General features: G+C 39.1%; 3 protein-coding genes across 3 annotated transcripts; 2 read left to right on the top strand and 1 right to left on the bottom strand.

Moving 5' to 3' along the window:
• Window positions 1-3,950: 3,950 nt before the first annotated feature.
• On the top strand, window positions 3,951-5,349 carry LOC104453595 (peroxidase 70-like). Its single transcript, XM_010068202.3, has 3 exons — window positions 3,951-4,241; window positions 4,362-4,556; window positions 4,695-5,349. The coding sequence occupies exons 1-3, from the start codon at window positions 4,020-4,022 to the stop codon at window positions 5,241-5,243; spliced, it is 966 nt and encodes a 321-aa protein (XP_010066504.2). The 5' UTR covers window positions 3,951-4,019; the 3' UTR covers window positions 5,244-5,349.
• Window positions 5,350-12,697: 7,348 nt separating this feature from the next.
• Window positions 12,698-13,734, bottom strand: LOC104431244. Its single transcript, XM_010043939.3, has one exon. It carries the CDS (start codon window positions 13,577-13,579, stop codon window positions 13,007-13,009), a length of 573 nt encoding a protein of 190 aa, XP_010042241.1. The 5' UTR covers window positions 13,580-13,734; the 3' UTR covers window positions 12,698-13,006.
• A 5,732-nt stretch (window positions 13,735-19,466) lies between these two features.
• Window positions 19,467-22,266, top strand: LOC104431348 (WEB family protein At2g38370). The gene is made up of 2 exons (XM_010044025.3): window positions 19,467-19,837; window positions 20,532-22,266. The coding sequence occupies exons 1-2, from the start codon at window positions 19,643-19,645 to the stop codon at window positions 22,008-22,010; spliced, it is 1,674 nt and encodes a 557-aa protein (XP_010042327.2). The 5' UTR covers window positions 19,467-19,642; the 3' UTR covers window positions 22,011-22,266.
• Window positions 22,267-23,155: the final 889 nt, after the last annotated feature.

Genomic DNA, 23,155 nt, shown 5'->3' with positions numbered 1-23,155 from the left:
TTTCGAGCTCGTTGTGTTGAGTTTTCGGATTACTCATTTCTGTATTTATAGGAATTGGAGAGAGAGAGAGAGAGACTTTATGTTTCCTCGGACTTGGCCAAAGGGGATCTTGTCATACAAGATTGCGTGTGCAAGCTCATGAGCTAATTATACCCACAAATGCAAGAAGCTGAGATCATGTACTTAATTTTTCAACTTAACAAAAATGGAATCGGTCATGTAAGGTCTGATTAGTCTTAGGCATTGTACTTTTCTATTGCATCAATTTGGTCAATGTGATTGTGTTCATTTATTAGAGTGGTATGCTACCAATTGGAAGAAGGAATGCACAATCACGTTGGGTTTATAGTGTGAATGAGAGTTTCTAGATTTTATATTACCGACTTTTCATGGGAGAGTGGTTGTGAGATGGTGGTTGTGACTAAATTTAGATCGGTTCCATTACGGGTGGTGAGTTAAGCTTTTTATAAACATCATTTAAAAAAATGGCTGAGAGTTTTGATTTTATAAACTTTTTGGGAAGTGACACTCTAAATTTAGATCGGTTCCATGTACACACGGGTGGTGAGTTAATCCTTTTTATAACTCACATCATGAATGGTTAAAAGTTATTTAACTCCAATCACGTTGGGTTTATAGTGTGAATGAGAGTTTCTAGATTTTATATTACCGACTTTTCATGGGAGAGTGGTTGTGACTATTAAGCCAAACCATAAAAAAAATGGCTCGAGTTGAAATTAAGGACACTCTAAATTTAGATCGGTTCCATGTACACACGGGTGGTGAGTTAATCCTTTTTATAACTCACATCATGAATGGTTAAAAGTTATTTAACTCCAAATTAGGCAACTCGTGCAAAACAAAGAAGCACGAATCTCATACTCCAAAGCTCAAATGGAAGCTAGGGGTGTTCGGTTCCCTATCCGGTCTAGTTCCGGTTCTTATCTAATGGAACCAGTCACTTCTCTTTTTTTCACTAGTTAATTATATATGTTATGAAGAAAAAAAACTGGTCTTCTTTTAATTTTAGTGAAGAAATAATAAAAATATATATGTAATTAGTTCAATCCAGTTCCCCCTTAGATTCCACTTTTCGAAACTAGGAACCGGATCGACACTCCCAAGAACTAGACCTAATTAGCCGATTCGGTCTGTCCAGTCGATTACTGATTCGGGTGGTCCATTTTGCACAACCCTAGTGAGAGCCACCGTAGTTGGAATATTTGGCTTCTACAAGCTCACCATCAGTCATGGCTTAATGGGTTTTCCTTGCATACTATCATTAGTTTTACTAGTTTCATAGAGGTGCTTGACAATTAGACAGGAGTGTCGTCCATCAAGTCCGGATCATCAGTTTCTTCTTTTCTAGAAATAGCAAAGTTCAGGAGCATGCTACCCAACCATAGGTAGCTATGTTGGTTGAGAGTCTCTCCTTCATCGCCGAGGTCGAGAGTTTGAAACCCGCAATTGCTAGTGTTGTAAGTGGAGAGCCATGCTGTTGAAGTCCTGTGTTAATCTCCCCCGAGATATATGGGCCCCGCCCTTCGATACTATCCAGGCACGGGGGCCCATGGTGGAGTCCTCGGTTACAAAAAAAAAAAAGTGCTAATCTCCCCCGAGATATAGGGGTACGGGGGGCCCGTGGTGGAGTCCTCGGTTTAAAAAAAAAAAAAAAAAAGTTTAGGAGCATGCTGCGGAGGATGAAGTGGGGGAAGATGCTCCTGGTGATGTTGAAACCGGATCTCGAATGGCCTTCGTTATTCCCTCTTTCTTTGCAAGGAAGTTTATAGAGGGAACCCTTTTCTTCCCTAAGGATGCCAAGGTGAGATTAGAACTTCCACTTTTATTTTGTATCTTAACCTTGATCTTTGTCCAAAGCTAGGCAAGACGATATGCGAGCTTGAAACCTGGAAAAAAGCCCGCTAGTATAGCTGGAATAATTGAATTGTTCAAATCAGATGATATATTTTTACGAGCCAGGGAATAGCAGGAGTGATGACAGCATGCCACCAGGGAGCCACCACCGCCCTCTCCAATGGCGACTGAGTTCTGCCGGCAAATAATTTGAAATTTTCTATAAATAAAATACTAGCAAAAATCCTTTGCAAAATATAGTTTTTATCAAATAATATTTATGTCAAAGTTACTTTCCAATGTGTTTAAAATATACATTACTAAACACTACTTGCATTTTGAAAATCTGTGCATTTTCCAAAAAAATATCCCCCTAAAATCGAACTGAACGCACCATTAAACAAGACGTACCGCAACAACAGAGTCATGAGAGTGATTGCCAAGATTTCCGCACAAGATACCACCAGACATCCACATACTCCGTCGAACTCCACCTTAATTGTTATTATGAAGCGCAAGCTTTTCATTGTCGATGGTCGGGGTCGGATCCAAGAGCATCAATGCATCACGGCCCTGCATTATTGAACTCCCAAACAAACATCAATGTTAGCAAGTATTGTGCAATGCTAAATAGTAATCACTATTTTTTAGAACAACAAATTAATGTGAAAAATTTAGCTGTATATGTCTTCGATTGACGAAACAGTCGTGGAAGTGCAAGCGCAGCAAGGACGCACCCATGCGTCGCTCTTGCTGCACCATCTCCTCAATGACGCGCTTGATGGTGGCTAAGGCTTGAGGGCATTCATAGTCATAGTGTGGCGAGAGGCCGTTGTTGTAGGGGCGCGTCGAGAGAGCTGACGCCGTGAGGGACAAGAAGAGAAGTGCTCGGAAGAGGCTGAGGCTACCTAAGGCCATGTTCGGCCGTAAATCCTTGAAATTGCACTAAGATTATGAGTAACTTTGCCGCAATTGATGGTGATTTCTAGGCTGCTTTTGTTGTGAGCTTATGGACTGCTCATTTGTGTACTTATAGGATTTGGGAAGAGGGAGAGAGACTCTTTTAAGGTGCGTTTCGTTCCATTTTGAAGAATATTTTTGAAAAAATGCAAAGGTCTTTGGACTAAATAGATTTTCCAAAATGCAAGTAGTTTTTGGTAAATTATATTTTAAAAACACATTAGAAAACAACTTTGACATAAATAGTATTGGGTAAAATCTATACTTTGTAAAGGATTTTTGCTAGTTTTTTTTTTTTTTTTTTTTATAAAAGATCTTAAACTAGCTACCGTCGACAATGGTGGCGTTGGCTCATTGGCCACTCGCTGGTGGCTCGCCACTCTATAAATTAAGATTACATGTAAGTGGTTGACCAACCTATAGAAATTTTTAAAATGATATATTCTAGAAAGAAAAAATTAGTGTAGATGCATGAAACGGCAGAATAATTTTTGCACATGGACTTAAAGAAAACGGATGTCACGGGTTTATTCCCATCATAATTCACGATCTTCGACATGCATATAAGATATCGAGAGATGTTCTTTGTCTTATTTGATCTCTAGTATAAAGTAGCATTCAGCTATGCATATGACATAGAATAAGACTCGTCAAAAGAATAGACAATCACCATCCCAAAAAGAAATTCATATATAATTAACAAATCCACATCAATTCGGCAGATACAGTTTAGTAACTTTTTAGGATAACTGGACTTATTCTCTTAGAAAATCTAAGATCTCTTCTTCAAGTCGAGGTTTGACCAAGTAGAAGCAAAGAACTTTTCCATTTTTAAGAAAAATTTGCCCTTTTCTGTGGGACCCAGATTACCAAAGCTAGGATGTGGATTAGGTAGGCCTTTGACCACGTATGAGCAATAAACCACGAGGCGCCGGCTGTAGAATTAATCTTACACGACCAGTTCAGGTACGAAGGTGTACTCGTTTCTTGCATTAATGGGCATGTTTGCACATGGATTCTTGCACGACAAGATCAACCATAACCTAAGGATTAAGTCTCTCTCTCTCTCTCTCTCTCTTCCTAGTTCCTATAAGTACACAAATGAGCAGCCCAGAAGCTCACAACAAAAGCAGCGTTCAAATCACCATTGCCTGCTGCAAAGTTACTCGTAATCTCAGTGCAATTTCAAGGATTCAAAGCCAAACATGGCCTTTCTCACCCTCTTCCAAGCGCTTCTCATCTTGTCCCTCGCGGCCTCAACTCTTTCGACTCGTCCTTACAAGAATGGCCTCACGCCATACTTCTACGACTACGTTTGCCCTCAAGCCTTGCCTGCCATCAAGCGCGTCGTTGAGGGGGCGGTGCAGCAAGAGCGACGCATGGGCGCTTCCTTGCTGCGCTTGCACTTTCACGACTGTTTCGTCAATGTAAGACATATATGTGCCAGCTAACTTTCACATTAATCTGTTCTCAAAAATAGTGATTACTATTCAGCGTAACACAACATTTGCCAACATTGATTTATGTTTGGGTGTCGAATGATGCAGGGTTGTGATGGGTCGATACTCTTGGATTCAACCGCAACCATCGAGAGTGAAAAGTTCGCGGCTCCTAATAACAATTCGGCCAGAGGTTTCGAAGTGATCGACCAAATAAAGGCGGAGGTTGACAGAGTATGTGGACATCCCGTGGTTTCTTGTGCAGACATCTTGGCTGTCACCGCTCGTGACTCTGTCGTTGCGGTACGTCTAGTTTTACTGCATCCCGTGATGACCATTAATCAGCAAATCTAAATGGAGACCATCATTGGCTTAGTTGATTTTCATGCGCCGTAAGACATTGCCAATCCGAATTAGGTGTTAACTTCTTTCATATTTCAGTTAGGAGGGCCTTCGTGGAAAGTACGACTCGGACGAAGAGATTCGACGACGGCGAGCAGGACGACGGCAAACAACGACATCCCTGCGCCGAACATGGACTTACCCGCCTTAATTAACAATTTCAAGAGACAAGGCCTGAAGGTCAAGGACTTGGTCGCGCTGAGCGGCGCTCACACAATCGGCTTCGCACAGTGCTTTACTTTCAGGAATAGAACATTCAATGACAGCAACATCAACCAGGCATTCGCAAAGAATCTCCGGTCCTACTGCCCGCGCACAGGAAGCGACTCTAACCTCGCAAGTTTAGATCCCACGCCAGCGCGTTTCGACACATTGTACTACAATAACCTGTTGACCCAGAAGGGCCTTCTTCACTCTGATCAGGCACTGTCAACTGGTGAATCCGCACTCGAGCTAGTGAAGAGCTATAGCCACGATTATGAAGCATTTTGGAAGGATTTCGCTAAATCGATGGTCAGGATGGGAAATATCAAGCCACTGACCGGAAACCAAGGTCAAATTCGCTCGAATTGCCGGAGGTTGAATTGAATTCGAGATAGTCAGAAGCCACCGATTTCATTAAATTACAACGAGTCGTCATGATTTTCTTTGTCTTTTTTTTTACGCATTTGTCGCAAGTGTACCATTGTATTTGTTGCTGTGAGTAATTCATTCTTCAGAAACTTTTGTCTAGAGAATGTACATTTGTGCCTCGATAATAGAGTCTTCAAGTGTAAATTGAAGTTTCTCCATAGAACCAAGTTACTTGTCTTCTAAACAAGGAATCTGAGTTCTCTCTGTGTTCCGACTCCCACATTTGCCGACGTGCAGCTGGCGAGCCGCAGCTATCGAGTTTCACTATCAAATAGTTTGAGGCTTTTTATAAAAATAAAAATAAAAATTAGCAAAAATCATTTATAAAGTATAGTTTTTACCAAATGGCATATATGTCTGCAAGCAAGTGATAGACCAGTTCCAGCCATGAAGCAATTATGTTTCCCCTAATTGCTAACAAGTACCGTTTATCAGGATACAGTCATAGCAATGACACAAGTAGTATATAGTTCATGTTAGGTCGTACGAATGGCGACACAGAGTAGAATAACTCTAGCGCAGCGACAGGATCTCAAGTGGTTCCCACTAGTTTGGATGTTTTAGGAGAATTTTGATCGAAGGAAGGCTCGTTAGGGACGGTCTAGCCTGCCCCTTGATCTTTTCTTGCAGGCTTATCATTAGCCATCCGTACGGCATGATACCAACTATCATCGGCCTGCGACTTTGTGATCAGCAGCGATCTGAACATTGATCATGTGCTCGTGAGACGTGATAAACCAGCGTCTGTCGGTTTCGTCTGAACAAGAATATCTCCGCTGAGCAAAAACTTATTCAGTTCCATTTCCAACCCTTCACTATGAATATCCCCCCTTCCATTCGCTCATCCCAATACGGAAACCGACATGTCATTCTACACATCTCCTCCCGGCATCAACTATATCTTGCAGTTCTAGTCATTCCAGCAATGACTTGGACATAAGCATTCGAGCATCAACTCAAAAAAGTGACTATGCACAACAAGATCATGCTCATTCGAACAGCACACGTAGCTAAAGAGATGTTCTGCGTAATGAAAGTGAGAACCTTTTGTCACCGATGACTTACAATGTAAGAATTTCTGACCTCCTCATGGTGTGGGCGGTGCCAATCCCTGTCCCAGTGGCAGCGGCGTCACTCCTATATGCTGTACCATGCGTGTCCTGAACCACATTACCTGTCGCCACTTGCTCCTGCACATCGGCTTGAAGCTCCTTCTCCATTGCTGCGCATTAAGCTTCCCACTCGAGCTCCATGAACTACACTTACTGACTGATCTGCTGGAGTTACATGCCCTACCCAATCCATGTTCCGCGCCCCACAATTAATTCAAAGCAAGTCCGAGTGGCAGTATGGGCACTCCTAGTTTCTGTAATACCCGCTCGATTTAGATTTGAGGGCCTCAAATTGTTCGTTGTCAACAGCCATTCTCCACCGCACCGCTGCTAGTTACTGCCCAATCATTGCCAGCTCCTCCTCTCGCTAGGGATTGCGTTTACCACTCGAGAAACCAGAGCTGTTCGCCGATTCTGTCTTTGTCCTGTCATGGTGTCACCATCCTGAGTAATCAGCTCCTACGGAGGATTAACATATTCTAGTCTGGTTTGTATCTCTTAAGCAAGACTCAATTATGCCGGCATTCACTTTTAACTCAGATGAAATATCTACTCAACTATGAAACAAGAAGTCAGATCTCAATTCTACAATTCGTGCACCAAGCCACATCAATATATGAAATATGACAGAACATGTTGATAATTGGATGAAAGTGCAACCATTTATATTCGGCCTAACTTGAAATAATCTCACGCACGAGTACATAGTTTAGTGTATTCTTAAGAAATTTGAACGCCTTTCAACAAGATTATCCGAGGCAAAAGCTGCTGCTTGCAAGGCCGCACCGTCTTCACCACATAATGCAACAATGGCCACGATTTCTTCCCGCCCGAATCGAATGCAAAAGCCACTGTACCACTCTGCAGGAAATCTGCTGCAGTCGCCGCAGCGACTTCCTCTTCGTCATCCACTCCTTATTGGGGCTGCCAAGTCCTGCCGCTCACCACTCGGGTCCATGCCCTCGTTGCATGAGTCCACCACCTCCGATATTAGACTAGCCTTATCTAAACCTCTTCTAGTTCAAACCCACTTGACAATCATTGAGCCACATGAGACCTATATGATCTAATGATCAAGATGCAGTGGACTTACATATATTGGATACTTACAACAGTTTGTCACAATCCAAACTCATTCTTTGTAAGGCATAATCCAACCAAAAATCCAAAAAAAATTCCGTCGATTCCGATACCCAAATATGTTTCCTGTCTCAGCAATTTTCTAAGCTTCTACCTGTTTTAGGTAGATGTCTTTACCATTCCGTCACAAGTAAATAACTGACGTTGTGTAAAACTAAGGAACCACTAGAACCGAATCAAGATTAGGACTTCTCAAAACCACTTAAGACTAAGCCTTACACTACTTGTCTAACTACTGTAAACGCTTGGTTGATATTTTAGTTATCTTGTTAGATACATGTCTAAGTTGGGGAAAATACCAAAAGTTCTACACCTATTGAATTAATATTAATTTGGTCTTAAACCATTTTCACAAAATACCAATTGAGTCATTTCGACTAATTTTGGCAATAAATTGCTAATCACTAATGTAGACAACAGCCGTCTCACATGGTACAATCGACATTGACGTGAACAAGTTTTATAATTTAAAAAAATAATAAAGTTATATATATATATATATATATATATATATATATATATATATATATATATATTGCTTTCATTTTGGCTAATAAGGGCCTACAGGCCCTCACCTAGGCCCTCACCAAATCTGGCCCTCACCTAGGCCCTCACCAAATCTAGATGAGGGCCACCTTGCCTATGACCAATAGGTCCGTGAAGGCCTTGGGCAAGAGCATTTGTAGCCCCACCAACCACAGGGGAGAGCCCAAAGGCCTTCACCCAAACCTACAAGGGCCCAGCGTTGGCCAAAATGAAAAGGAAAAAAAAAAAAATAATAAAAAAATAAAATAAAAAAAAATCATATACTATTAAAAAAATTTCACGTCAATACCATTTGTCACGTAGAATGGTTAACGTCCATATCAATTATTTCTTATCAAAATTAGTTGAATAGACTCAATTGACAAAATGTAAAAAGATTTGGAACTAAGTTCGTCCAATTAAAATGTTATAATCGAATTTGCATCAATATAATATGTTTAGAACTTTTTTAGTAATTTGCCTATCTAAATTATATGAAAGGAAAACCCAATTCCTAAAACCGACATCGCTCGTAGGACTTGCTGGCACATCAACTACTTGTTTAGAACTTTCTCGATGAGTATTTGAGAGTACAGAATTGCCAATTAAAAAAACAAAAATGATTGTTATAGTTGGGGGCCCGCAGATTGATGAGGAATGAACTGTCGACACTTTGGATAAAAGTGGGAGGCACCTAACATTAAGGAAAAAGCATTGGCTTGGTTGTTTGATATAATGGTCAGTCACGAGCCTCGTTTTCAAAGGGTGAGGCATCAAAATCTTCTTCGGTACTTCCTCTTATCAATCGAAATTCAAAGTACATTTAATACTGATTCTTTTGATTTTTCGAAGAAATTTACTAAACTATACTAATATACCTAAAATATAAAATAAATATAAAAACTAAATATATATTTATATGTTGAATTTATATTAGAAGATAGAAATAAATTTAAAATAAAAATAAAAATGCGAATACATAAAAATGGAAGTAGAATAATCCACAATCATATTGAGAAAAATAGAATGTTTAAAAGTAGAAGATTTATTTATAGTAATTAATTACTATTTAATGTTCTTTTAAGGATAAAATCCATCTCAAACATGGGTAAGAGCACTAGCTATTCTAAAATTCAAATTTACTATTTGATTGGATTGATTAGTCTAAATTATTTTAAAGATTATTTTTGCTTTTATTAATAATGTCACGTTTGTTGTTCAAAAGTTAGTCTTACATAATGTGTTGTATGTAGACTACAAGCCCTACATCTTCACCTACAAAGTTCATTGAAGGAAATTTCAATATGAGATCATCATTTAGTTAGATCCACCTCACTCAATAATTTGAGTTAAACATGAATTGATAATTACTCCACACTACACCAAATTTTCGATATGGGATCTCTCCAAGAAAATCGACACATTTTAGTTTTGCTTTCCAACCCAAGTTGATTGCTTATTCTTTATTTATTTATTTATTTATTTATTGCATGAAAACATAAATGAAGAACACTAACACAAAAATGTAAGACAAACTGACATGGTGGATTCTATATTGCCATGAGCTTAAAAATTGGAACTCATCCTTTTGAAATCTGAACCTTGAATGACGGATGGAACAAAAGGGTCACTGAATGCCATTTGGAAGTAGTTTTTATGCCAAGAAAGCCCAAAATTTAGGCAGGTAAATCTTGGGTCTATTAAATTTAACCTTGTCGACCAGATAAGTCAAGAACCAAACATGAAAAATCGGTTCCATACCTTCTATCCAATCCAAACATGCATCATCTTCCAATAGTACTCCTTGTTTGATTCAATTTTCCCACGAGGCATTGAACCTTAAAGTCTCTTGAGAAAAAATATAATGCATTTAATTTAGTTTTTTGAGGCCCCTATCTACTATGGGCTTTTGGCATTTTCAGAATGCTATATGAGGATTTAATGACTTATTTTTCTTTTTAATATTGTCCTCATTAATAATCGTGTTTTCCTCTTTTGCCCTCAAAAACACTATTCATCATATTCTTCCTTGAACTTGCTAATCAATTGACAGACCTTAATCGGCGGAGCTTAGCCGACAAAGCTCAGCCACCGATGGTCAAATCTAGCTGTCGAGAAGCCTTGCATAAAGTCGTGCAACCTAGCCGCCACCTTAGGCAAGGAGGCATCACCACCAGCCACCTCCCCACTGCCACTAGCGCCACCATTAGCAACAACTCAAGCTACCTCCCCCACGATCTCACCCTCTTCAACACTCTGCACCTTCTCCTCTGTTTTTTCTTTTTTTTTTTTTTTACCTTAAAATTGCTTTACAAAATATGTACCAAAATGAGTATCCAAATACTTTGGCCTTCACCAAATGCTCATTTATTCTTTGTTAAAAAAAATGCTTATTTATTCAAAGATACTTGAGGAAATGTAAAGCTATTTCCCCAAAGTTGAGCCAAACGAAAGTCACGTTCTTACATTGGACCCAACTTGCGGATTCTTATTTTTTTAATCTTGGAAAAGAAATAAAACCAGCTTTTTGGTAGATGACTATTTCCGCGACTAGTTGGCAAAGAGAGAGATCGGACAAGGACTGCACTTTGTGGTTGGACTTAAATGTAACTCCTTTTTCCAGGTCCTCTCTGGAAGAAGAGGCTAAGCCGAAAGATCCAAAACCAGAGACTCCAATGCAAAGACTTTAAATGTCCGGAGAGGAACCTACACCTGTCCTCTCTCCTCCATTCTCATTGATGATTAACATGGGGCAGCACCGACCAACCCTATGTATATCCCCCACCGACACTAAATACACAAAAAAATTAAAATAAATAGAAGAGATCATGGCTTTATTTATTTCACAAAAATTCAATATTTTGAATTTATATATATATATATATATATATATATATATATTAAAATAACTACTTATATTACTTGAAATATTTTTTAATGAAAAAAATATTATTATCAACAACAATTTATATCCAAATATTTTTTAGAAAAAAATTTAATTTATTAATTTTTGTAAGAAATACATGCGATCATTTTAGGAAAATGTATTTCAAACCATTCATTTTTCACAAAACAAATTGACTCTAAAAGACACCAAACCCTATTTTTGTTTTGTTCTCATTTTTCACTTGAAAAATGAAAATAACAGATAGTGGCCGGCTCAAAAGACTTTCTAAGCATATTTTGTAAGGAAAAAATATTTCGAAAAATGAAAAAATCAAGTACACATGACTTGAGAAGTGGTGAACCGGAAGCTACAAATCGTTTTCCTATTTGGTCGTTTAATAAATATCTTAAGGGTACTCATTAGCAAAATCTGAACCGAGAGCAAGACCAAATCCAGATATAAATTTTATTCCAAGTAGAAAAGACAACAAATCAATTCATTTAATGATAGAGCACATGGGAGTGGGGTAGTCGATAATTATCTCTCATCAATTCAATGCCTCAAGCTTGTATGATCATTTTTTCCAAGGCTTTAAATGCAAAGGAAAAAAAAAATAACAATTGGTGTTTCCCACCCTTTTCACATGGGATGGAGGAGGTGGAGCGTTCCAATATCCACTTTCTTAGAGGAGTTAGAATAATGACAATTTAGTTTCAGATATAAATTTTAACTCCCATGCCTATAAAAATGTAAGACAAAATTCTAAGAGTAAGTGTCAGAATATAAGTAGATTATAATTGACCAAAAAAAATGCGAAGAAAATGACTAAGGGTAGAGGCTTCATATCTTTCACGAAAAATGAAAGATTTAGAAAATATTTTAAAAAATAAACACTTATATCCATTGAAATAATTAGTCGATAAAATCAATTTTTTTATTGATAGCATTTTATGTTTAAATACTTTTGTGAACAATTAAAATATTTTTATTTATTCATTTTTTTAAGAATAAAGCGATCGTTTTTTGAAATTTACAAATCATTTATTTTTCGTGAAATAAATAGAGCTAAAGAAATGCAAATGATAAGTGTTTGTATTTAGGTTATTGAATTCGAATCATATGAAGGGTATTAAAAAGTTGAAGAGGGTAATGGCAAAATATTACATTTTAAGCACGGTCGGTCGAATTTGGCTGGAAAAAAAAAAAGTAAGTTAGGTAGAACTTCTATCTCGTGCCCTAGAAGCTGTTGTCGATACTAATGGAGGACAAAAAGCACTGAACAGAACCTTTTGTTTTTGTTTGTTTTTTTTTTTTTTTTTTGGTCGGACACTGAAAAGAACCTTGAAAGGAGGAAACACAGCCAGCCAAATCTTACACTTCAGTAAACCAATCAAATTCATTTGCCAACAGACTGTAAACTTTAATGTGACGTGACTTCATTGGCTTATAAACGAAAACATGACATGACATGACTCCAAACTGTTTTGCTCCCAAGGATGGAAAAATCGATCATTAACTAACAAATGCAAAAGCTAAAAAAAAAAAAAAAGCTTGTTATATCGTGCTACCTGTAATCCAGGATCAATTAATATTATACTGCTATAATGCTTGGACATGTATCTAAAAGAAGGCAATTTGATTGAGTGCAAGCTATAAACGTTACATGGGAGATTTTCTTGATGTTCGGGGCTTTATCACTAAATTAGGACCTTACTTAGTTTTTGGGTAGATAAGTGTCTTGTGAAGATATCCAAAGAATTATCTTGTTGACATCTAGTTAAGAATCTTTATCTTTGTGGAAGATTTGATGCAAAATTCAATGATATATAAGCTGACCAATGCCATAACACGCACTCACTCATCGCACCACCTTATTTTGACGATGGCAGATCGAGCCATTCTCACATCCAAAAAAGACCAAATAATAATTAGAAAACCCTCCAACACAATACATATTCTTGAGAATTGAGATGATAATTTCATGTATATGAACACGCAAGCACTACGAACAAAGTCCAAGCAACGACGCACAATGACCGATCTCCGGCCACGTTTCACCAGCGGTAACAACCAGGGGTGCTCAAGCTGCGCCACTTCCTGCTGCCTCCAAAGCACCGTGTGGAAGTAGGTGGAGATCCAGCGTGCTCATCCTCAGCATCAATGCTAGAATCGCAAGACATCAACCTTCGACTCAAGAACCACCTCCGTGTCGGAGTCATAGGGGCAAACACTGACGAGTTCGAGGACGAGGATGACGACGAGCGGAAAGAGCAAGTTGAATTGGCCACATCCTTCGGTTTCTTGAGGCTGGTCTTTAAGAACAAAACCCGCAAGAGATTAGATCTTGAGCACTTCTTCTGGGGGAATGCGTCATATTTGTTGGAACTCGAATAATAAGATGGAGGAGGCGTTAGGGGCGGTAGAGAGTCGTCGAAACAGGGGTGCTTCGGCGTGCCAGGCCGGGTCTCCCACATGAACGGAACCGAGCTGGACACGCCTCCATAGTCGACCCTAAATGACGGGTTTGAAGCGGAATTCTCCTTGGAGAGCAGCCTGGAAAAGAACTTGTCGTCTTGTTTGATTAACTGGAAAGGCTTTTGAGGAAGATCTGAGCCTCCATTGAACATGTTTGGTGATGAAATGCGGTTGTACCAAAAAGAGTTTTAGGAGGGTGTGTGAAGGAGAAGGAGGAGAGGGAGATGATAAAGAGAGGAAAGAGAGTTAGAGACATTGGTGTCTCTTTAAGGCGGGGACAAACCAGATGGTGAAGTCACACATGACCATGGAGCGAAGTAGATGAGACAAAAGATGTGAACGATAACACTGCAAGGATTTCATTGGTCTAAAGATCTGTCAATATGGTAACCCATCTAAGGGCTTTGATGACAGGGTGAGCCTAGTTTTTCATACGTTGAGCCATTTTCTCGACCATTCCTTCTTTAGTTGACCATAGGATATAAATGTAGCCATGGCCAAATTAAATAGCGGGAGGTTTCTTCAGCACCGTGTGCTTCTAGCTATATCCGGTCTAAAATGGCATGATAAGATCACAAGACAAGATTAAAAAATATAAATCAAACCTCTTTTAAGTATACATAGTAATTTATTGACAAGACTTGACACATATAATGTATAAATATACCTACACGTGATCCTCCTGCCAGCGAGGATTCATGAAGCGCGGAATAAATCTCTATCAAAACAAGGACCGGATGCTTGACACCAACTCAACCATATTCCAATTAATCATTATTATCATTGTATTTTTCATTATAGATATCTTTCTTTCTTATAATAGAGGATACTTGAACATTTGGCTCGACAAATGCATATAAACCATCCTATCAATTTACATCGGATAAGACTCCATTGACAAAATAGAAAAAGCAGCCACCAAGGTTACTTTGAATGAGAGACATGATTTGATCGTAACGTTTGTCGTATTCGAGCCAAGTGCTTAGCTACTCAACAAACTCCGTAAGGTTTCTTTTATAAAAAATAAAAAAAAAATAAATGTCGAACATGAACCTTGCTCGCATATGATCTTTCTGTGTTGGATTCTACATTAGATTCTACATTAAGGTGGACAATTTTACTTTTGGGATACTTAAAGTAGATAATTAATTCAAGTACAAGTAATTAATCATCATAAGCCACGCCATGATAACTTATGCACAATGATGCCATGTGACCATCTTGTTGGCGTGAAGAGTTGTTGAGACTAGGGCCATAACGACATCCAATCGAAAACGAGGAGAGTAAAATATGTGCGAAACTCTCTCATTATTGTCAAAGTGTTTTCAAGTTCATGACATAATGAATAAGCAAGTTCAGGTACTAAAAGTAGACGAAAGCCTTGAAATTCTTGTGTTTGAAATTTCAAACATGGCATTCAAGCATCGGCTCATTGATGGTGCAGCTTTTCGTTTAATGACTCATACATACATGTAATTTTCCACCACTTAAATAGTTTAAGTCAAAATTTCTAATTTCTAACATGGGTCTCACAAAATCATTGTTGACATTTCCATATGTTTTTTCCTTTTAGTGTAAATGCTATATATGGTTCACGTGTAGCTACGGCGAACCTAAATAGAAATGATTTTGTAATAGAATATGGACCATAGAGATTGCTTCCATTAAGAGGGGCCCTACTGCGACCAGATGCACTATCAATGCAGAAATTGGCTATCACCTTGAAGGCTAGAAGTGGTCCTTGAAGCAATGAATGCATAAATTTGGCCCCTTGCCTTCTCTTTCTTGACACATTTTCCTCATTTTATGTTGATTTTTCCCCTTGCAATGAGAAAGAGACCCCCAGCAGAGCGAGTTCCACTATCTGTCTATTAAAAAAGTTTAGAGGCAGTTTAGTTTCGTTTTTATTTTTTGTTTTCATTTCATCTATAATTAAAATCATTTAACTTGGCTTTAGCTTATCTAGACGTTTTTCAATAAATAAAAAAGGATGTTTGGTTAAGTCTAATAAAAAGCTTTTATTTAACATCATTATCATTTAACAGTATTTGTCATGTCTAACCACTAATTAAACTTTTTTTTTATTTTATTATTACATGATTTTATCTCTCATATTTTTTTTTGGCCAGATGGTTTTATCTCTCATATACTATAATATAATAGCCAGTAATAACAATGAAAATCCAATTTAGCGATTTCGAATTACTTGTTGTCCTCAATATGGATTATAATTTGAAAAAGATAACTCATTAACCACTGAAATGAGGATATTAATATTCAAATACGACATAGTGCAAAAAATAGACCGTGTATTTTTCGTTCTGTATATCAAGGACCAGATAAAAAGGAAAATTAAATTCAAAGAAATATTACAATAGCAAGATAAACAAAATCACTTTTTTATTTCAAAATACTAAACTATATAATTTATTGTTTTAAAATAGCTAAATTGTCCACAACCAAACAAACAGTGTTTTCACGAGAAAATCAAATTTATTTTCAAAAACAGATAAATTATTTGTGTAACCGTAACCAAACAGCCTCTCACATTTTTCGACTCATCTTTCAACATGTTTAGAGAATCTCGGACCGAGTATAACTTAGGCCTAATTGTAGGCTTGTTAAGCTTGAAGGTTTAAATGGGAGATTTTCTATGAACAATTTCTAGACAATTCATACTCTTTATCTATCCAAGCTAATACAAAATTTAAACGTTGAAAAAAGAGCTTTGCTCTCTCGGTGGCATAGAGCGTCCCCATCAGCCCTTTGCAATTATTTTAACTTTTTCGGTGTAGAGCGCCCCTATTGAGAAAGACACAAAGTTCACTTAAAGAAAATATCCTTTTTTTATTAGTGATATTTTTCACAATATTAATTGGGAGAATGTCTCTCTCACACACACACAAACACACATTGTGATGAGTATGGTGTGGGTTGGACTAGTCCAGCACCTAACCCAGGAACCAACTGGCATAGTGTTGGTTCTCAATTTTTGGGACTGAGGATCGACTCTGTGGAGCCTGGGACTGAAGATTAGATTGACCTTATGAGTTTAGTCTAGTTCCAAAGTTAAACGGATTATTTTTTGTTTCATTTCTTGTATTGCTTAAAAGAATAGACATAATGCGGGATTGAGCAACCAAACTATAAATAAATATAAGATAAGGTAACAAAAGTAATTTATACTTGATAAAAGCAACAAACCATAATGACGAACATGCAACGTGAGGGAACAAAGGCGAGTGATGAGATGAATGAATAAAGGCAAGCGAGACCAAGGCAGGTGAGCAAGGCTAAAGCTAGTGAAGAAAGCTTTTTATTTTTTATTTTTTTTTGAATTAGAATTTGGTTTCTTTCTATTTTCTAATTTACACGACAAACTTGAGGAGAAAAAAGGAGGAGACACTAGTAGATAAATGCATATAATATATAATATATATTATGTATTGAGTTAGTCCAGGTTGAATCAACTTTAAACTCTCAATATTGAGGATCAACTCATATAGTGCAAGGTCCAGGGGTCCTAGGACCAAGCCTGACCATGTGCTCTTGGGAACAAAACCAAGACCCATGGATTTGGTCGATCCAAGGTTGACCTAGATTGATGCTCACCCTTACGCACACACTCAGCCACAAAAAGGAGCTTAGTACACACCCAATGGGAATGCGTCTTGACTATTTATAGGCCTAACAAAGAGATGTAATTACCTCTTATATATTTATAGAGAAAATATCTTCCTATATGTTTCTAGAGAATACTAAATGTGGCTAATCTATTAACCACATATTTCTAGAGAAAAATATCTTCCTAAATCACAAGATGTTTCTAGTGAATACTAGATGTGGTCAATTTATTAGCCACACATTTTTGCTTAAAAATTTTACGATAAAATATCCAATATTTAAGGAGTAGCCTAAAAAAATCTAGAATTTTTGGAAAAGAAAGGAGTTGCAACATTTTCTTTATACTCTCTCACAACATCTACTCTTCTCTCAACCATGCCAAATTGCTTTTGAAACTCTTCAAACTTTCTAAGTCCTTTATTGAAGAGATCTTTAACTTGATCACTTGTTTTGATGTACTTACTTCTACATGCATGTTCCTTACATGAAAAACTAGATTTTCTATCAAGCTTATGGCTGATAAATTATCACAATATAGTCATGTCACATAGTTTAGCGATTGATGAAGATCTTCTATCAATTGTACCGGTCACTTACTCTCTTAAGTTACTATTCTATACTCAACTTTTGTCGTAAACAATGACACAAATTAGTTGTCTTTGATTGCATCATGACACCACTACTAATCATAGACTAAACATATACTTGGTAGTTGATAACTTGTGTCATGATCTCCAGCAAAGTTTGGCATTGCAATGCTCTACCTTACACAATGCTTCTTTCTTACACAAGAGTCCAAGATCAAATGTACCCTTTTTTTGGTTGGATTAAATGCACCCTTCACATACCTTAGTATTCTTCTGATTGCATTCGGGTGAGGCTTTCATGGTCTCTCCATGAACCAACTTGCTAGTCTCACTACAAAAGCCATGTCAAGCTATGTTATCATATGGGAGATAAGACTACTCACCAATTTGCTTGCATATAATTAAATCTTCTAATTGTCGTCCTTCGACTATACACAACTTCATATTTATTCCATAGGCGTAGTTGTTGACTGTAATCAAGCATTCCAAACTTTTTCACGAATTCTTGTGCATACTTTTGTGAACATAAAAACAACCCTTCTTTGGTTTGCTCAACCTCAAGTCCTAGAAATTGTTTCAATTCTCTAAGCTCATTCATCTAAACCTACACCAATAGTTTGGCTTTGATTTTACATATATGCACTTTACAACATCTATGGTGATGATCAAATCATCCACATAAATGAATGTGCATGTTTTCCATCTTTCGCCTTCACAAACAAGCTCAAGTATGCTAGGGCTACCAAGTAGCCACTTTGCAACAAAATTTTCAATCTTCTGGTATCACGCTCTTGGTGTTTATTTTAAATCATAGGGTGCTATCTTTAAATTGCATATTGGCTAAATCAGACTTACTCTTGAAATCATTTGGTGGCTTCATTTATATATATCGACAAATCTTGTCAAGTTTTAAGTTTGTAAATTCACTTACAGGATGTAAGAAGTACCTCTTTAAGTAACTCTTTAATGAAAACACTCTTTTTATTAGAGACACTTTCTAAATATATTGACCATGAGAAATTCTTGCACAAGCATTTAGTATCTAACTGCACACCCAAATGGAGGCACTTATTGGCTATTTATAGGTCTAACAAGGAGCTATAACTACTTCCTAGATATTTCTAAAGAATACCAGATGTGGCCATTCTATTCGCCGCACGTATTTAGAGATAAAAATAACTCACAAGAAAGTAGATAGATATTTAACAAAAAGTCTAAAAAAATCTAAAAGTTTTGGAGAAGAGAAGAGGTACGATGTTTTCTTCACAAGTCGATCATTATGGGCGACCGATCCATTGTACTTACAGCTGCATCGTAAATCAGCCGTGGCACGATCACGTCGAGCCCAGGAAAACGCCTTCCGGGCCCCGAACAAACCAGCATGCATGTTATACTCAGGTTCCGGCATGCCCTCGATTCGATCAGTCCTAAACGACACCGGCGTTGACCCTGCGCGCGCGCGCGCGACTCGGTCAAAACGCAGAAAGGAGAGAGATCCCGGCTTAGCTAGCCGTTGACGCGGCCTTTGGGGGTGCGCTAGCCGTTGCAAAAACCCTCTCTCTCTCTCTCTATCTCTATCTTGTCGGATTCAAGATACGATGATGGTGTCTCTCCCGTTTCGGACACGCGCGGGGCCCACCCCAGGGCCCCACCTCCCACGCCTACCTTCCCCGCCCTTGACCTCGGCCTCGCATTTCCGCTCTAATTACGGCCTCTGCCCGGGGCGAAGCGCCCCGTAATTCCGCGCTCCCATCGGGGGCAGTTTCGGCAGAGGAAAAGAGGGAAGGAATCCCAACGGACACTGGACCAGTCCTGTCTTATAATGGTGGTTTGTCTCTTTGCTTGCCGTGGCTCGCTCCCTACTCTCTGCTCTGCTCGCGGACATCGGTGAACGGGATATCGTTGGTGACCGTGACTCCTTGATTTTGTCCTCTTGCTCCTCTCGTCTCTCTCGTTGTTGGGTTCCCTTCCTTCCTTTCCTTCCTGCCTTCCTTCCTTTCCTTCATGGCTGAAACCCTAGCCCTGCGTCCCGAGCCGGCCGGGGAGGCCGACGCCGGCGCGAAGCTCGGCAATGCCGGAGGGGCGAGGGCGGAGATCGACACGTCGGCCCCGTTCGAGTCCGTCAAGGAGGCGGTGAGCCGGTTCGGCGGGATCGGTTTCTGGAAGCCCTCTCATCTTCTCAAGTGCCCTGAGTCTCAGGTCCTCCCTCTCTCTCTCTCTCTGTGGGCTTACTTTGGGCTTGATTTGGGGAATGTAGTTGATATGTACTCTGTTTTTGCTGTTGTTGGTTGATGTGGGCGCGAATGGTTTTGGGGTAATGTGTGGAAAGTGTTTGTTTTTAGGAGCCACGAGATCATGGTTGGACTGGACTTGAACGGTTGACTAGCTCCTGAGTTGGAGTTGATGAGTGTGTATGTAAAATGGCTTGAATGCGACCGATTTCGTCAAGACATAGATGCACATTGATCAGTTTCATCGTTTCAAGTTGGCTGTGATTGTGGGAACTGCCTGCTCAGAGCTTTTTGCATGTCGTGGCTTGACTTAGTTCCCAGTTTGCCTGCGAGTTTCTATCGAGTAATCGGGTTGCTTTTTTAGTGTTGGAGTGAATATGGTGTTCTTCGTGTCTGGATTTTTGCTCCGGTTGGCCTTTTTTTTTCAATTCTGCAGGATGCTTATCCCTTCGTTTTGGCCTGTAGTATGTGCAAATAAGCTACCTTGTTTTGTGTTTTCTGATTTGGGAATATGCATCGCATGTGTGCTTGTTGCATTAATGAACGGATACATGCATGTCGAATCGTGTCTTCCATGTTGGGTGTTGTCCATTAATTCTTTTGAGACAGAGAAAACAAGGGTGGTTGATAAATTGGCTAGTCTTCTTTCTTATTTTGAACAGAACGGGGAAGAGTTTGATGTAGCGAAACTGGAAGAGCAGGCGGCACAGCTGGAGAAGGATCTGATTGTAAAGGAGCGGGAGACTTTGGATGTCTTGAAGGAGTTGGAATCGACAAAAATAACTGTTGAAGAACTTAAAGCAAAGCTTCAGAAGGAAACATCCGAAATGAATGCCGTACTTGAGGTGAGTGCAAACAACGGAACTGTTGATCCTATAGAACATGAAGCTGAAAAGGAAAACCACTATGAAGGCAGTTTACTGAATAGACTGAGCGGCTCAGGTTCCTGTCCTTCATCCCCAGGGTTAATCCTAATGGAACTGAAACAAGCTAAGTTGAACCTTACCAGGACCACTAATGATCTCAGCGATATCCGCAGCTCTGTTGATTTGCTAAATAAGAAACTAGAGAAGGAAAAGCTTTCCCTTGAGAAGACTCAGGTGAGATTGACTCAGAACTCGTCGAAGATATCTTCACTTGAGGAAGAGCTAAACCAGACAAGACTAAAGCTGCAATTAGCAAAAGAAGCAGAAACTAACTCACCTGATGGCCCTTCTGCTCTTACAAGGGAGTTCCATCGCTTGAGCTCTGAGGCGGAGCAGTTCAAGATAGTGGCAGAAGCTGCGAAGCTCGAGGTTCAGAGAGCCATATCTGAGATTGAGCAGACGAAAACTAAAATTAGAACAGCTGAGATGAGGTTGGTTGCAGCTCGGAAAATGAGGGCAGCTGCTAAAGCAACAGAAGCTGTTGCTCTCGCAGAAATTAAGGCTTTATCAAGGAGTGAGAGCTCAACAGATGTAGTGACTCTTACATTTGAAGAATACTCTTTTCTAACCTCCCAAGCTCGTGAAGCAGAAGAAAAATCTAAGAAGAGAGTACTGGGCGCGACGCTCCAAGTCGATGAAGCAAATATTTCTAAAACAGAGATATTAAACAGGGTAGAGGAGGCAACAGAGGAAGTTAAAATAAGCAAGAAGGCTTTAGAAGAAGCTCTTTCTAGAGTGGAAGCTGCTAATCGCGGAAAGCTTGCAGTTGAGGAGGCTCTTCGGAAATGGAGGTCTGACCATGGTCGCAGAAGACGTTCCCTGCATAACTCGACCAAGTTTAAGACTTCTGGCCCCTCTCACCAGAGGAGAGATTCCCGCCTTATTGAAGCGGGTGAACTGAATATGGACAACATTGAGGTGTCGGAACCAGTTCTAAAGCCGACGCTCTCCATTGGACAAATCCTGAGCAGGAAGCTACTTCTAGCTGAAGAGTTTGAATCAGGGAAAATGTCTGGGAAGGACACTGTGAAACAGAAGGTTTCGCTGGCTCAAATGCTTAGCAAGCAAAATGACATGCCCATTTCTCAAAAGCCTAGAGAGGAATGTGGTCATAAGCAGCAGTTCTCGGCCAAGAGGAAGAAATTTGGCTTCACGCGGTTCTCGCTGCTGTTGGCAAAGCAGAATAAGAAAAAGCCGAAGCCATTTCTTAATTAGACCAATGGATGTTGGGAATTCAATTAGTCAATCGCTAACTGCAGTTTCTGTTCTAACTCCCGTTTTGGCTAGCGTTCTGGCTATTCGGGCTTCTGTCCTCTTTTATTTTATCTTAGTTTGTTTGGCTAGGGCTGGTTTATGCAATTGGGTCCCCAGACTCCACGGTGGGGATTGGTGATGACTCCAGATTTGTAAATGATCCGGTTTGCATTTGCTTCTATTTAAGAAATCTAGTACCGAATGATGTTTGTGCTCATAACGATTGTCTGCACTGTCATGCATTGAACCGTTCAGGCCGAGACGACGACTCGCCGAATTTTCGCTGAAACTCGGCAAACTGTCAATCGCTAGCGATTGTCTATTCCAGATTTCACTGTCACAATGTCGCCGGCCATGTTGCGTCCCTGCTTAGCCGAAAAGCTTTCGAGCAGGCTCGCTTTCACTTGGTCGCTTGGGTTCCAAACGTATTCCTGGTGACCAAGTTCCACACAAATCAATCCACTGAACATCTTACTTTCGGAGTCTTTTGAACATCTTTCACGTTACCTTATATCATACAGCTGTACCGTTTGCAGAGTACGTTGTAAGAAAATACAGGGTTCCCTGCATGATAGTGATGAAGTAAACCTCCTTGCATTTGAAATATTTATAGTATTCTCTGTTCATTATAAATATTTTACCTTTAGATGTGGGAATTGATGAGAAGAAGTAGATCTACCATTGCAATTTATTTTTGGTGTCATTAAATCTTAGTATTTTGTTATATCAAGATGAGCATGCATATTGTAATACATTGTAACGTTGAATGTCTCAATAATTAGAACTGTGCTTCTTCTTTTTTATAGAAGATTTATTACAATAATAGGGTAGTAAATATTTTTTAGAATTCATAAAAATTGATGGATTTTAAATTTCGTGATGATTTTAAAACTTGATAAGATTTCGGAAATTTATAATCAATGCTTAGAGGATAGATTTCAGAAATTCGATATGATTAATGTTAAAAAGATCGTGACGACATGATTATGACCTAATCAGTTGAGATTTGCCAATTTGACCTTCATGGTTCGATGATAACTAGGTGGGAAGTCGAACATTCACCGTAGGAACCCACTTTGTGTGTCTTCTCATCTTAACTTCCTCTA

The sequence above is a fragment of the Eucalyptus grandis genome, chromosome 1 (genome assembly GCF_016545825.1).
Source record: "Eucalyptus grandis isolate ANBG69807.140 chromosome 1, ASM1654582v1, whole genome shotgun sequence".
In the NCBI taxonomy this organism is placed as follows: Eukaryota; Viridiplantae; Streptophyta; class Magnoliopsida; order Myrtales; family Myrtaceae; genus Eucalyptus; species Eucalyptus grandis.
This window is presented reverse-complemented; position numbering and strand designations above follow the sequence as displayed.

Coding starts and splice junctions, on each gene's coding strand:
- LOC104453595 (XM_010068202.3), top strand. CDS start 4,020: ATGGCCTTTCTCACCCTCTTCCAAGCGCTTCTCATCTTGTCCCTCGCG. Junction 4,242..4,361: donor TTCACGACTGTTTCGTCAAT/GTAAGACATATA, acceptor CGAATGATGCAG/GGTTGTGATGGGTCGATACT. Junction 4,557..4,694: donor CTCGTGACTCTGTCGTTGCG/GTACGTCTAGTT, acceptor TTCATATTTCAG/TTAGGAGGGCCTTCGTGGAA.
- LOC104431244 (XM_010043939.3), bottom strand. CDS start 13,579: ATGTTCAATGGAGGCTCAGATCTTCCTCAAAAGCCTTTCCAGTTAATC.
- LOC104431348 (XM_010044025.3), top strand. CDS start 19,643: ATGGCTGAAACCCTAGCCCTGCGTCCCGAGCCGGCCGGGGAGGCCGAC. Junction 19,838..20,531: donor TCAAGTGCCCTGAGTCTCAG/GTCCTCCCTCTC, acceptor TATTTTGAACAG/AACGGGGAAGAGTTTGATGT.